This window comes from Schistocerca nitens, chromosome 8, assembly GCF_023898315.1.
Source record: "Schistocerca nitens isolate TAMUIC-IGC-003100 chromosome 8, iqSchNite1.1, whole genome shotgun sequence".
NCBI classification, from domain to species: domain Eukaryota; kingdom Metazoa; phylum Arthropoda; class Insecta; order Orthoptera; family Acrididae; genus Schistocerca; species Schistocerca nitens.
The window spans coordinates 552972258-552988150 of record NC_064621.1 but is presented as its reverse complement, the minus strand read 5'-3'; the positions used below and the strand labels follow the sequence as shown (position 1 = coordinate 552988150).

Genomic DNA, 15893 nt, shown 5'->3' with positions numbered 1-15893 from the left:
TGCGGCGATCTCCTGTCCACACGCTCCAACTTGTCTGCGCAGTTGTGGTTTGAACCCACAGATTTGAGAGGTTTCGCTCAAACCTCCAACTCCAACTTCCAGGTTTGCACACACCTCAGGTTGGTGCAAATCTTCTGACCACACGCAACGATCTGTCTGCTCAGATGTGATGTGCGCAGACATTTGCACAGACAGATCGTTGCGTGTGGACGAGCCTTTAAGATCACTGTGCAGACATTTATTTAAGGAACTCGGGATATTCACTGTACCTTCGCAATACATATATTCACTTATGAAATTTGTCATTAATAACCCGTCCGAATTCAAAATTAACAGCGAAGTGCATAGCTACAACACTAGAAGAAAGGATTATCTTCACTATTCTGGATTAAAGCTCACTTTGGCACAGAAAGGGGTGAATTATGCTGCCACAAAAATCTTTGGTGATTTGCCAAATAGTATGAAAAGTCTGACACATAGCCAACCAACATTGAAAAGCAAATTAAAGGAATTTCTGAATGACAACTACTCCTACTCAATAGATGAATCCTTAGATATGAACTGAAGTAGTAACTGTGAAAAAATAAATAAAATTAAAAAAAAGGAATAAAAATTAATTATTTTGAGTAAAGAAAACTTATGTATAGTGACACGTTCCACATCATTACGAGATGTCGTATTCATGATCTATGAAACAATGGTTGATGTAATGTATGTATGTAACTTCGCTGACCGCTGTGATTAGAGAATGGCGCTGAGGGTGAATGTTTTTCTGTTTCAGCAGACGAACGTTTTTGTTGTAGCAGCTGGCTTACGGACCAACAGTACGTTAGAATTGAGCAGCTTATCGCATTATTTTTTTATGAAAATAATATACCAGGCATAGGAAGTAATACGAGTTTCGAAACGGAATAAAAATGTGTGATGTAATTGCCAGTAAATCAATGACTAAGAATATGTAATTTTGCAAAACCAGTTTGTCCCATATAAGTAATGTGCAAATACCGCCCGAACTCGTGGGGAAGTTGCCTAGGAAAACTTTTTTGATAACCAATGTAAATGCTTTGCACATCACATCCCGCACAGGTATTGGTTACCTCATTTATTTGAATGTACTACAACCAATTAGAACTCATTACGCACATTGAGTTGACAGTTAAAAGTTTACAGTACGTCAGCTACCATCTCGCAAATCTTTTCTGTCTGGGCTACAGATAACTCAATTATGTGATAGCACTCTACCCAGGCTTAGCATTCTGGAATTTGATGCTACTGAAAAAAGACGGCGATTTAACTGACAAAGGGGATTGCCCCACAACAAGATTAAGTCGATGCGTAACTTAAATTGCAGATTAATTCACAATATTTTGGAGAATAATTATATGAAATGTGGTCATACGTAATTGATGTTGGGATGTTTTGATTCTTGGATCTCGTGAGTCAATACGACAGGTTAATTACACAGCACAGTATACATAGAACAGTACAATAGTTGTTGGCACTGGTGATTATAGCGTGATGGATAAAGTTAATTGGCAGTAAGCAGGCTATCCCAGACAATGTATACACAGCACACAAATGGATAGCATTGGTTTGTCTTCAGTTGCTTACAGAAAGTAAATCTGTGTCTTGACAATATACTATCACTTGGTTTCCAGAGTCTCATAAAACTCCCATGTAATGATTAATAAAGGCATCACCACTCCCACAGTACTGTGTCAAAAACACTACTGCACTACACCCTTACTGTTTCGTCTAGTAGTGAATGTGGGATGTGGGAAGATCATAGAACAGAATATACATATTGTCATAGTATTCCTAATTCTGTAAAGAGAAACTCGTACAATGTTTATACATCACAAAAAAAGTATGTATAGACAAAAAATGTGCAGAGTACGTTCATACTGTGAGAGTTAACTGGTATTTCAAATGGCTGTCACCAAATAAAATATCATATATTGTAAAATGGATTTCATATAAAATAAGCAAACATTTTTCATTATGAGAATATATTTCTAATGGAATACAAGTTATCATGTATTAAATAATGTCTTATTTTAAATTACACGTGTTTCCATATTTCAGCTCAAGTGAAACATAGCGTTAATGCAAACAATTCTGTAAATGATGTTTCCATTAACTAACAAATAAGTTAATGTTGCTAGAATAATTGGATTATTTCTTGCATACAGTAGTCACCACAAGTTAAAGTCTTTAGTTTCTTCAGAATTTCTCACCGTAACTGGAACTGTGACTTATTCCAGATGTTTCATTAAGTCATATTCTGCTCTAGACATCTAAATTAAAGTTGCTGTAGTGCACAATCATATGTAATAATTTCAGGGAAAATATGATTATTGAAATTTTATTGTATGCTTTCAGGTATTCTGCAGAGAAGTGCATCGACAAAACCTGAGAAGGAGCCAGCATGTTCAAAGACAGAGAGAATGGCAAAGAAGCTGAGGGAGAAAACTCCAATAGGTATTCTATCTTTACATGTCAGCCCATTAAAGCAGTGAAATTTTGTTGAAACTGTGTGGATATCAGCAGAGCAACCATATATTTCTTTGCATGGGTCGACAGAAGCGTCCGATCCCACGCGTCGGCTTTAACCCGTGACGTAAGGGTGTTGTTGTGTGTGACGTCATTACGGCACGGAGTTTGGTTTGTAAGTGTGGCGTGTTTGTAGATGTTGTCGTGTTGTGGTTTGTTGTGCTCTCTGGTGGTATGTTCAGGGTTTTCGTTTGTGTGGTGTAATGGGCTCAGTTTGCTTTTGCTCATTATCAAGAATTGTTAGATTGTCGGCTGTGTTTGTAGTGGAATTCGTTTCAGTGAGTTAACGATTTTGTGTGAAGGTTAATTTAGAGTTGTTCGCTGTACGTCGTGTGGTAATTTAGTACAATTAATCGGTTGTTGTTATTGTTCAGGAATGGACATGACGGATAAAATTAACACTGTGCAGGTCAAGGGAAGTGTTCGATCCCAATGTGTGGCTGTGTATGTTGGTATTGGTATCGGGAGATGTTTTTGAGCTATATAGGCCAAGGGAAGTGTTTGATCCTAATTTATGGGATCGGAAACTGCTGTTGAGCTATATAGGTCAAGGGAAGTGTCAGATTTCAGATGATATTGTGTTTAGTGGTATTTGGGGAGTTTTGTGATGTCGGTTTTTTTCGTCGTTTTGTGTGGTTTTGTATGGGGGTGGGTGCCTAAATTTGTTTATATTTAGTTTGTTTGTCGATGTATTTTCGTCCTCATAATGTGTATGTAACAACTTTATATGTGCCATATTGGAATCGTGGTTTATGGTCGTTTCTGCCATATTTGTGACGTCATGGGTCAAAGCAGACGGGCGGGATCTGACGCTTCTGTATTTCCCTTTGCATGTACAGTACATTGATCAAAACAAATAGGAAATAAAAATATGGTTTTAACCCACACTGATAACATAAATAGGATGTTATACCTACAAATTCAAAACTATAATTTATCAGATTCTGTAGTATGGTGATTCTTTGGTACGATGCATTCTGACATCACAGAATGTGATACAGATACTACTGATGTCTTCCACAGCCCATCAAAACAAATTGTAAATTGTAGAGCAACTGATCATTTTGCTTCGGTAAGGTACAGTTACTGCAACACCATCATATGGAGCTAAAGTACTCATACTTTACAGTTTTCCAAATCTGTTTTCATTTCAGTGACACACATTCCCTTAGTAATTAACTGTGCTAGCAACTGTATATAAAAGGATTAGTTCTCTTGCATAATCAGTACTGACTCTGCGTTTGATCCAGTTGCCTCATCTTCGTGTAGCATTTGAACTTGATACGCCCTGCCCTGTGCATTCCTGTGACAGTCTGAGAAATAGGGACTATTGCTTGAAATTCTTTTATCAGTATTGGAAGTCAGCTATCAGTATTTGAGCCTGTATCTTCTGTCTATGATTGTGTTATCTGTAGGGTAAACAAATTGGTAAGCAGATTATTTTGGTCTGAAACTTGATGTAATTTCTTGAAAATTTTACTGTTAAATTTACAGATCTCTTCTCTTGAAACTACCTTTTGAAATAGGTATGTACCTTAGTAGGCAGCATAAAGGGATTGTTGCTTCAAAGTAACTTATTTGTAAACAAAATCAACTACATAGACTGAAGACCAAGATGACCAATCAAATACAATGAGAGAACAGAGACTGAAGACGTCCAATTGTTTCAGTGAACAAGAAGAGAGCATGACGTGATCTTTTTATTTGAGAAGCAACTTAAAGGACTACCATTTGCATAGATTTTTGCCCCACTGCAAGAATTCTATATATTCCTCCTGAAAGATAAGGAAAAAGAGACTGATACAGGAAGCTTGTTGTCCTCACCTTGGCCAGTGTAATATTACACCTTATGCTTGTTTTGAGTCTGTTAAACTTTTACTGTCAGTGAGACAATGACTTTGGCGTTGCTCTTTCTGATTTATTAACAACTTGCTATTATTATTATTATTATTATTATTATTATTATTAGTGTTGTTGTTAAACCATCCCAGCTGTCAGTTTCTTCTCTAATGTATGAGGCTTACATGAAATTTCAGTTACTAAATTTTCATCCTGTATACTGAATATGTGTTGCTGGCAATATAAATACTTAGCAGTTTAATTCTTGTTGCACTTAAGGAACAAACATACTTTTCCATGTACAATAACTTTTGTACTAAATAAATATTTGTGGTAATAGTGTTAGTAGTGAAGTATCAGTGTTAGTAGTAATAGCTACACTTTTTGTAGAGAGTAAAATTTTGAAATAGCTGTTAGTGCATAAAATCATTTTACTGTAGTAGCATAACTTAGGTAATGTAGGCATATCAATTTTCTGACAACTGTAAATTTTTTACCATGAGTGAGAGGTGTGGGCTTTGTCATAGGTTTTGTGGGTTCTAGTACAAAATTTGTGGAAAATATTTTCAGTGGGAGGATTGCTGTGGGGAAGCCAGTGGGCATTCTATGGATGTCTTCTCCCAGAGCTACAGGATTTGAAGCAGAAATAAGTGAAGACAGGAGCAGAAGTGTAGTCTGTGCCCTTCAGTTGCAGTTAGAAAACACAAGAGAGGGACTAAATATGATGAAGAGAGAGAAGGGAGCTGGAGAATGGGAACTAGCAAGTGGTAAAAAGGGTGCTAGGAAAAAGGATATATCAGACAGTTTCACTGGGTGTACCACCAATAGATTTGGCCAACTGAGAGTTTAGAGGAGAGAAGCTCTTGTAGCTATAGGTGTAGGAAAGATGCAGCAGGCCTCAACAGTTATGAAACCTAAGACAGATGTAACTTCAAATAAAAAGAAGGAGGTGGTGCTGTTAGATAGTTCTCATGGCAGAGGTCTAAGCCAACAGTTGCAGAAAGTGTTGAGGAGTGAGTACCACATCATCAGCATTGCAAAGCTTAGTGCAGGGTTGTTTCATGTGACTGATAACATAGGGAAGTTTTGTAGGAATGTTACAAAAGAGGATCAGATAGTTATTGTGGGTTGAGCTGGGAATAATCTGGATAGGAACAGGGAATATAACATGGGTGATGACCTGGAAAATATAGCTATTCAAACTGGTGGCACAAATGTGTACCTCGTGCAGCTGTTGCAGTTCTACGATTGTTCTACATCTATACTCTGCAAACTACCGTGAAGTGCCTGGCAGAGGATATGTCCTATTGTACCAGTTATTAGAGTTTCTTCCCATTAGATTAGATTTACTTTCATTCCAATTGATCTGTAGTGAGGAGGTCCTCCAGGATGTAGAACATGTCGGAAAAACATTAATACATGACTAATATTTACAACTGAAACAAATAAGCTAATGTACCTTCCACAGGTCCCAAGTGGAATGATTGCCATTTTTTCAATGAACACTATTAAAGCATCATTTTACAAACACTAATGCACTGAATTTAAAATAAAAACGTTTTATTTATTTATAAGGTAATAAACATGTTAATAGAACTACTATAATACTTATTTATAATGAACACATTACTGCACTGAAATGTTGCAGAAGTTAGATTGCACTTACACACACACACACACACACACACACACACACACACACACACACACACACTCTTATTTCCAATGAACACATTACTGCACTGAAATTGTGCAGAAGTTATCAGTTGGTTCTACTGAGAAATTCATCAATGGAGTAGAAGGAGTTGGCCACCAATAAATCCTTTAGGCTTCTCTTAAACTGAATTTCATTGGTTGTTAAGCTTTTTATGACTGCTGGCAGCCATGGAAGAGATGTGGGGTAGATTTTGCAGGAAAAATTAGGTGACAGGTACCAGGTCACAAACTTTTTCAAGCCAAGTGCATTTCTTAGCCAGATGGTGGAGGATATGGCTTCCTTGTGCAAGGGTTTCACAAAGCAGGATCATGTGATGATCGTGGGTGGAGTGGGAAACAGTATTGATAGGGATCAGGGATACGGTATTGAGTATGACCTGGTGAAAATAACAACGACCCATACCAATGTTGTGCTGGTGCCTGCTTTCGTGCGGCATGATCAGCCCCAGTTGAACCGCTCTGTCAGGAGGGTAAATATAGAGTTGGATCAGTTGCGTAGGGCGGCCACTCTGTCAGACATTGGATTGGTTCCTGTCAAGGCTGTTGACAGAGGGGATTTCACAAGGCATGGCATACACCTCAATAGGAAAGGGAAGGGTAAACTGGCAGGGTTGTTATGAAATCCAAAAGAGGGAGCACTAGTACGCATGGGTATACCTCTTTTTTAGACTAATATCAGTGTCCAATGAGAAGTTCAGTCATGCAGGTGTTAAACAGGTCCAAAACTCACAAAATTCTCACAACAGGAAAGTAAATAATAATGTACCATATTTAACCACAATATTGGTGGATTAAAGAAAAAAGTAGATGAAACTTCCTGGCAGATGTAAACTGTTTGCCGGACTGAGACTCGAACTCGGGACCCTTGCCTTTTGCGGGCAAGTGCTCTACCAACTGAGCTACTCAAGCACGACTCACACCCCGTCCTCACAGCTTTACTACTGCCAGTACCTCGTCTCCTACCTTCCAAACTTTACAGAAGCTCTCCTGCATGCCTAGCAGAACTAGCGCTCCTGAAAGAAAGGAATTTGCAGAGACATGGCTTAGCCACAGCCTGGGGGAAGTTTCCAGAGTGAGATTTTCACTCTTCTGCGGAGTGTGCGCTGATATGCAACTTCCTGGCAGATTAAAACTGTGTGCCAGACCGAGACGCGAACTCGGGACATTACCTTTCGCAGGCAAGTGCTCTACCAACTGAGCTACCCAAGCACAACTCACGCCCCGTCCTCACAGGTATACTATTGCCAGTACCTCAACTCCTACATTCCAAACTTTACAGAAGCTCTCCTGCGAGCCTAGCAGAATTAGCACTCCTGAAAGAAAGGATATTGTGGAGACATGGCTTAGCCACAGCCTGGGGGATGTTTCCAGAATGAGGTAGCTAGTTCTCCTAGGCTCGCAGGAGAGCTTCTGTAAAGTTTGGAAGGTAGGAGACGAGGTACTCGCAGTAGTAAACCTGTGAGGACGGGGTGTGAGTCGTGCTTGGGTAGCTCAGTTGGTAGAGCACTTGCTCGTGAAAGGCAAAGGTCCAGAGTTCGAGTCTCGGTCCGGCACACAGTTTTAATCTGCCAGGAAGTTTCATACCAGCGCACACTCCACTGCAGAGCGAAAATCTCATTCTGGAAAAAAGTAGGTTCTCACAAAATTAAAGTAAAAAATAATGTTACCATTTTTCACCAAAATATTCCGGGATTGAAGAATAAATAGATGAACTCCTGGTTTGTTTAGATGACATTGAATCATATAATGTGATAGATATACTATGCCTGTCTGAGCATCACATTGTGTCTGATATGGAAAAGGTAAATATCAGTGGTTATAAACTAGCTGCACATAAGAGTAGAGAGAATAAGGTGAGAGGAGGAGCTGCCATATATGTCAAAAGTTCTCACTGTGTAAAAAGCTTAGATACAAAAAGTTTTGTCTAGAACAACATATAGAAGCATGTGTCTGTCAACTTAAACTGAAGGAGGGCTCTTTTATAATTGTAAAAGTATATAGGTCCCCTTCAGGAAACTTTCATTTATTTCTGGAAAACTTGGATGCCTTGTTGTGCTATCTGTCAGATAGGGGAAAGCAAATGATTATTTGTGGGGACTTCAATGTTGATTCACTGAAAGAGTGTAATAGGAAGAATGACCTGGAAGTCTTGCTTGGTTCTTTCAATTTGACATCTGTCATTAATTTTCCTACTCAGATAGTAAAGGACAGCAGCACATTGATAGATAACACTTTTATAGGCCAAGATAGGTTTAAAAACATAAATTCTTGTCCTGTTGAGAATGGACTTTCTGATCATGATGCTCAGCTAGTTACAGTTTATGACATAGCTCCATTCAGTAATTCAAAACCACCCGCCAAAGTTGTGCATGTTATTAATGACTCAACAATTAGAAATTTCAGAGAAAATCTTCAGCAGCTAGACTGGGATGGGGTGTACAAGGAACCCAATGCTAATTTAAAATATAACTTGTTTCATGATACACTTGTAAGAGCATTTGAAAACTGTTTCCCCAAGAAAGTAGTTAAATCTAATTATAAGAAACTACTCAAAAAACCTTGGCTTACTAAAGGAATAAAAATATCTTGTAACCACAAAAGGGAACTGTATCCAACAACAAGAAAGGGCAATGACCCAGAAACAGCCAAATATTATAAAAACTACTGTGAGACATTAAGAAAGGTTATGAAAAAGTCCAGGAGCATGTGCATCATGATTGGGATGAATACCTCTGATAACAAAATCAAAACAATTTGGAATATTATTACAAGGGAGACAGGGCAGCCAAGAGTACAGGATGACGGCCTTACCATCAAAGTGAATGGAAACTTGACAAACAACAAGCCGGAAGTCGAAAACATTTTGAATAATCATTTTTTAAATGTTTTAGAGAAAATGGGATCTAAATGTTCATTAGAAGAAGCAAGGCAGTTAATGGAAGAGGCCTTACCAACACCGATTGATATAATTGAAATTCCACCCACCTCTCCTTCTGAAATTTCGAAGATAGTAAACTCTCTCAAGAATAACAGCTCACATGGAATTGATGGCGTTTCCAGCAGGATAATAAAAACTTGTTCCCAAGAGATAAGTGGTATTCTTAGCCACATATGTAATGGCTCTCTGAATCAGGGTAATTTCCCATATAGACTGAAGTATGTCATTGTTAAACCACTGCATAAAAAAAGGGGATACGTCTGATGTCAACAACTACTGCCCAATCTCTCTTCTGACTGCCTTATCCAAAATTCTTGAAAAAGTAATGCATTGTAGAGTAGCTTCACACCTTTGTAAAAATAAAGTTTTAACAAAATACAAGTTTGGTTTCCAGAAAGGTTTTTCAATGGAAAATGCTATATATACTTTCACTAATAAAATATTAAATGCTCCGAGTAACCGGAAGTCACCCGTTGGGATTTTTTTGTGATCTCTCAAAGGCTTTTGATTGTGTAAATCATGGAATACTTCTAGATAAGCTCAAGTACTGTGGTATGAATGGGACAGTGATCAAATGGTTTAAATCATACTTAACTGGAAGAGTGCAGAAAGTTGAAATAAGCAGTTCACATAGTATGCAAAAAACTGGTGATTTCTCAAACTGGGGAACAATCAAGAATGGGGTGCCGCAAGGTTCGGTCTTGGGTCCTCTGCTGTTCCTAATATATATAAATGACTTGCCATTCCATATTCACGAAGATGCAAAGCTGGTACTTTTTGCCGATGATACAAGTATAGCTATCACACCCAACAGACAAGAATTAACTGCTGAAATTGTAAACGATGTTTTTCAGAAAATCATTACGTGGTTCTCTGCAAATGGGCTCTAATTAAACTTTGACAAAACACAGTACATACAGTTCCAACAGTAAATGGATTGGCACCAGTAATAAATATAGACTTCGATCAGTAATCGGTAGCTAAAGTAGAATATTCAAAATTTCTAGGTGTATGCATTGATGAGGGGTTGAACTGGAAAAAACACACTGAGGATCTGCTGAAACGTTTGAGTTCAGCTACTTATGCTGTTAGGGTCATTGCAAATTTTGGCAATATACATCTCAGTAAATTAGCTTACCACACCTATTTTCACTCTCTGCTTTCGTATGGCATCATGTTCTTTCGTATGGCATCATGTTCTGTGGTAACTCATCATCGAATAAAAGAGTGTTCATTGCACAAAAGCGTGTAATCAGAATAATTGCTGGAGCTCATCCAAGATCATCCTGCAGACACTTATTTAAAGAGCTAGAGATCTTCACTGTAGCCTCACAATACCGTATTTACTCGAATCTAAGCCGCACTCGAATCTAAGCCACACCTGAAAAATGAGGCTCGAAATCAAGGAAAACAAAATTTCCCGAATCTAAGCCATACCTGAAATTTGAGACTCGAAATTCAAGGGGAGAGAAAAGTTGTAGATTGCACCTCCAAGTCGAAACAAAGTTGGTCCATTGTAATATGAGACACAATTTAGGCCAAATGAATGACTATACAGCTACAGTAGTTTGGTTTGAGTCGTAAGCTTAACAGTTAAGCCTTACCAGGTAGCCATTGCTATGCGTCAGGCGCTCCGTCCGTATTTATATGGGTAACCTTCCTTTTTCATGTGCTTCGTCTCGTTTGAATTGATTGCTTATTTTTCTTTGATCTGATAAGTGCCATTCTCTTTGTTATAGGTGTTTACGTCACTCTAAGCTGAAAATGCATTACTGTACTGTGTCATGCATTGTTTGTCGCATTCTGATAATGAGTGTTTACAGCCAGTCGCAGCTCGCGGCATGGCTTGCTTTTGTGCACGCTACCGCCGCTTACAATTTAAAAAAAAAAAAAAGGGGGGGGGGGGTGAGAGGAATCGTCTCATTAGCGAAACAATGGCAAGAGACTGCTATTTGTTGTTACTTACACTGCTGCTTTCTTTGATAATGATCAACCAGAACCAAATAATAGACTTCGTATGATAGATGATGTTCTGAACAAGAGTGTAGCAAAAATTTTTCTCTGTTTTAAAATCTTTGCTGACGCCTCATTAGTACATTACATTCTGCACAGAAATAAGAGTCATCCTAGATTTAAAAATGTAGTCAATTGGCGTGCTTCATTTCTGACTGTATCACTATTAGGCATAAGAATAATACGAGTATAAACATGACATGATATGTATATTCTTCCGCGTTTGCTGTCGTCTCACTGTAGTTTCGTAGTTTATTAGGCAGACAGGATTTAAATGAGATAGCAGCAAACACGAAAGAATACATGGCAAAATGTTTATATTCATATTATACTTATAGTGAAGAGAATACTGCATGTGATTCACAATTCATAAAAGTTCATATTAGCAACCATCTCTTCTCATAGGTAGGAAAAAATTCAGAACGTAGAGTTGGCCATATTGACAAACATCCCAAACAATCTTTCCAGTCGGATTTTTGTAGTACATTGAAATGCTGCTACATTGGAAGATAAACAATACGGAATTTGTATTTACTTCTTGGATAATGTATGAAAATGCAGTGGTCGAAAATTGAGGTGGAGAAAAAGCTCATCTTCCACCTTTTTTAAAAATTTATTTACTGATGCAGAGGTTTTGGCGTCAGTATTTATCTTTGTGCCTGCAAAGCATGCCTGTGTAGCGCTACATATATTCGACGGCAGAAGTTAGTTGTGGCGGCACCTACCAGCATTTTTCAGAACTTACTTTGCACTCGATTCTAAGCCGCAGGCTGTTTTTTGGATTACAAAAACTGGAAAAAATGTGCGGCTTAGATTCGAGTAAATACGGTATATACACTCCTGGAAATGGAAAAAAGAACACATTGACACCGGTGTGTCAGACCCACCATACTTGCTCCGGACACTGCGAGAGGGCTGTACAAGCAATGATAACACGCACGGCACACCGGACACACCAGGAACCGCGGTGCTGGCCGTCGAATGGCGCTAGCTGCGCAGCATTTGTGCACCGCCGCCGTCAGTGTCAGCCAGTTTGCCGTGGCATACGGAGCTCCATCGCAGTCTTTAACACTGGTAGCATGCCGCGACAGTGTGGATGTGAACCGTATGTGCAGTTGACGGACTTTGAGCGAGGGCGTATAGTGGGCATGCGGGAGGCCGGGTGGACGTACCGCCGAATTGCTCAACACGTGGGGCATGAGGTCTCCACAGTACATCGATGTTGTCGCCGGTGGTCGGCGGAAGGTGCACGTGCCCGTCGACCTGGGACCGGACCGCAGCGACGTACGGATGCACGCCAAGACCGTAGGATCCTACGCAGTGCCGTAGGGGACCGCACCGCCACTTCCCAGCAAATTAGGGACTCTGTTGCTCCTGGGGTATCGGCGAGGACCATTCGCAACCGTCTCCATGAAGCTGGGCTACGGTCCCGCACACCGTTAGGCCGTCTTCCGCTCACGCCCCAACATCGTGCAGCCCGCCTCCAGTGGTGTCGCGACAGGCGTGAATGGAGGGACGAATGGAGACGTGTCGTCTTCAGCGATGAGAGTCGCCTCTGCCTCGGTGCCAGTGATGGTCGTATGCGTGTTTGGCGCCGTGCAGGTGAGCGCCACAATCAGGACTGCATACGACCGAGGCACACAGAGCCAACACCCGGCATCATGGTGTGGGGAGCGATCTCCTACACTGGCCGTACACCACTGGTGATCGTCGAGGGGACACTGAATAGTGCACGGTACATCCAAACCGTCATCGAACCCATCGTTCTACCATTCCTACACCGGCAAGGGAACTTGCTGTTCCAACAGGACAATGCACGTCCGCATGTATCCCGTGCCACCCAACGTGCTCTAGAAGGTGTAAGTCAACTACCCTGGCCAGCAAGATCTCCGGATCTGTCCCCCATTGAGCATGTTTGGGACTGGATGAAGCGTCGTCTCACGCGGTCTGCACGTCCAGCACGAACGCTGGTCCAACTGAGGCGCCAGGTGGAAATGGCATGGCAAGCCGTTCCACAGGACTACATCCAGCATCTCTACGATCGTCTCCATGGGAGAATAGCAGCCTGCATTGCTGCGAAAGGTGGATATACACTGTACTAGTGCCGACATTGTGCATGCTCTGTTGCCTGTGTCTATGTGCCTGTGGTTGTGTCAGTGTGATCATGTGATGTATCTGACCCCAGGAAAGTGTCAATAAAGTTTCCCCTTCCTGGGACAATGAATTCACGGTGTTCTTATTTCAATTTCCAGGAGTGTATATTCACTTATGAAATTTGTTATTAACAATCCAAACGAATTCAAAAATAATAGCAGTGTACATGGCTACAACACTTGGATAAAGGATGATCTTCACTACTCAAGGTTAAATCTAACTTTGGCTCAGAAGGGGGTAAATTATGCTGCCGCTAAAGTCTTTGGTCACTTACCTAATAGCATCAAAAGTCTGCAGATAGCCATATAGCATTTAAAAGGAAATTAAAAGAATTTCTTAATGGCAACTCCTTCTACTCATTAGATGAATTTTTGGTTATAGTAAGTGGATAATTTCCCCAACTCCCCCCCCCCCCCCCCCCCCAAAAAAAAAAAAAAAAATTATTAAAAATGTTAACCTTCATGTAATATTTTGTGTAAAGTAATATCTTGTATAGACACCTTTCATTAACCTGACACGTTCCACATCATTACGAAGTGTTGTATTCATGGAACAAGTACTAATCTAATCTAAATTGAAAATGTATGTTCCTGAATAATGCACACCTTTTTGAACCAAGAGTAAGTGACTTTAAATCCTTGTGAAGATTATTCTTATTTCTAGTACTGATTCCATGAATTGAGCTGTTGGTTTGAAGAAGCGATGTATTTTTAATGACAAATTTCATTAAGGAATAAATATATTGGGAAGCAGTAGTTCGTATCCCTAGTTCCCTAAAGAGGCTTCTGCAGGACGTTCTTCAGTTCACACCACATATAACTCTTACTGCACGTTTTTGTGCCCGGAAAACTTTAGCTTGGCTGGATGAATTACCCCAAAAAATAATCCCATATGACATTATGGAATGAAAGTAAGCATAGTATGCCAGCTTTTTCATTTTTATATTCCCTTTGTCTGACACAATTCACATTGCAAATAGAGATTTGTTAAGATGCTTCAGCAGTTCTGTGGTGTGCTCCTCCCAGTTGAATTCATTATCAAGCTGTAATCCCAAGAATTTAACACTCTCCACTTCTTCTATCTGCTTGTCATCGTATGTTAGGCATATACTCATGGGACACCCCTTACAAGTTCTGAACTGCATGTTGTGTGTTTTTTCAAAGTTTAGTGACAAAGAATTGGCTAGGAACCAGTGATTAATGTCCACAAATATTTTATTAGCTGATCTTTCTAAGACTACACGTCATTTGCTATTTATTGCAATGTTCGTATCATCGGCAAACATTCCTGTATGAAGCATGGTTGTTTGGATGCCTCTGTGCATGCTGTAATTATTCTAATTTTGTCCTCAGGGTCCCTATGTGAGCGATACATAGGGGGTTGTAGTGATACATTGGGTATTGTAGTATATTCCTAGAGTCATTATTTTAAGCTGGTTCTTCAAACTTTGTTAGTAGACTTTGTCAGTACAGTTTATGTCTATCTTCAAGAGTCTACCAAGCTTCTTCAGCATCTTTGTGACACTCTCCCACAGTCCAGACAAACCTGTGACCATTTGTGCTGCCCTTCTCTGTACACATTCAATATCCCCTGTTAGTTCATCTGGTGCAGCTCCAGCACACTTGAGTGGTGTTCTAGAATGGGTCACACAAGTTATTCATAAGCAGTCTCCTTTGTAGAATGATTGTGTTTCCCCAGTATTCTACAAATAAACCATCATCATCTTAATACTACTGTTAGGCGCATTAATATGAAACTTGGAAGGGCACTGATAACCGAAGAAATGGCTCTTACTTCAGTGGTGCCAATTGAGTCTATCAATAGATTAGTCTTTACCGGATGAAGTCTGTATCTCAATAGGTGTAGGAAAGGGAGGTTGGCAAAGCTCATAGGTGACAGTTTAGTGGGGAGTGTTGAGATCATACATGGAAAAAATCCTGTATTAATTAGTTTTAGAGCTGTAGCTCTTTTAGACTGAAGTCAGCTGATAGGTATCCCTTCTTAAGGGCAGTTTCTTTAACAAAGGAACCACCTTCGAGGAAAGTCAGGCATCTGAGTAATGGAGCAGTTAGCACATTGCGTCAAATTATAAGAGGAATTAGAGATAAAGCTACTGAACTGCTTATTCATGTTAACTTTCACATAATTGTTATATCCTAGCACCACTTAAAAAAATGTGACAATTTAGAGGCTTTTCTTTTTCTGCTTGCTGACGACACTAGCTTGGTAGTGCAGGGTGTTGAGTGCAACAAAACATAGGCAGTTTATCACATCCTGCAGTTCAAGACGTAATTTCATGGCTTGTAGAAAATAAATTGGTGCTAAGTCACAGTAATACTTTGTTTTTACAGTTTCTAACACAATGTTCTACTAAAATTGACACTTTGATCACACAGAAAGGGCATATGACTAGCCCCTGTGTCTCAACGATTCAAATTTCTAAGCATTCAAACAATGGAAAATTCAGGATGGAATGTAACAATGTTATGAGAAGGATATTTGCTACTCAGCATACAGCAGAACTCACACACACGCCACACACACACACACACACACACACACACACACACACACACACGACCATAGTCTGTGGCAGCTGAAGCCAGACTGCGAGCAGCAGCGTATGATGGGAAAGGCAAGCAGGTAGTGGGGGTAAGGAGGAGGCTGGGCTGGGGAGGGG

At 39.9% G+C, this 15893-nt stretch overlaps 1 protein-coding gene across 1 annotated transcript in view; it reads left to right on the top strand.

The window, feature by feature from the left end:
* The first annotated feature begins 670 nt into the window (after positions 1-670).
* Positions 671-15893, top strand: part of LOC126198432 (succinate dehydrogenase assembly factor 4, mitochondrial-like) — a 35245-nt gene continuing 20022 nt past the window's right edge. Inside the window, exons 1-2 of the mRNA XM_049934740.1 lie at positions 671-824; positions 2383-2481. Of these exons, the coding sequence (XP_049790697.1) occupies positions 749-824; positions 2383-2481 (175 nt within the window). The 5' untranslated portion in view covers positions 671-748. The remainder of the gene's footprint in view (positions 825-2382; positions 2482-15893) is intronic.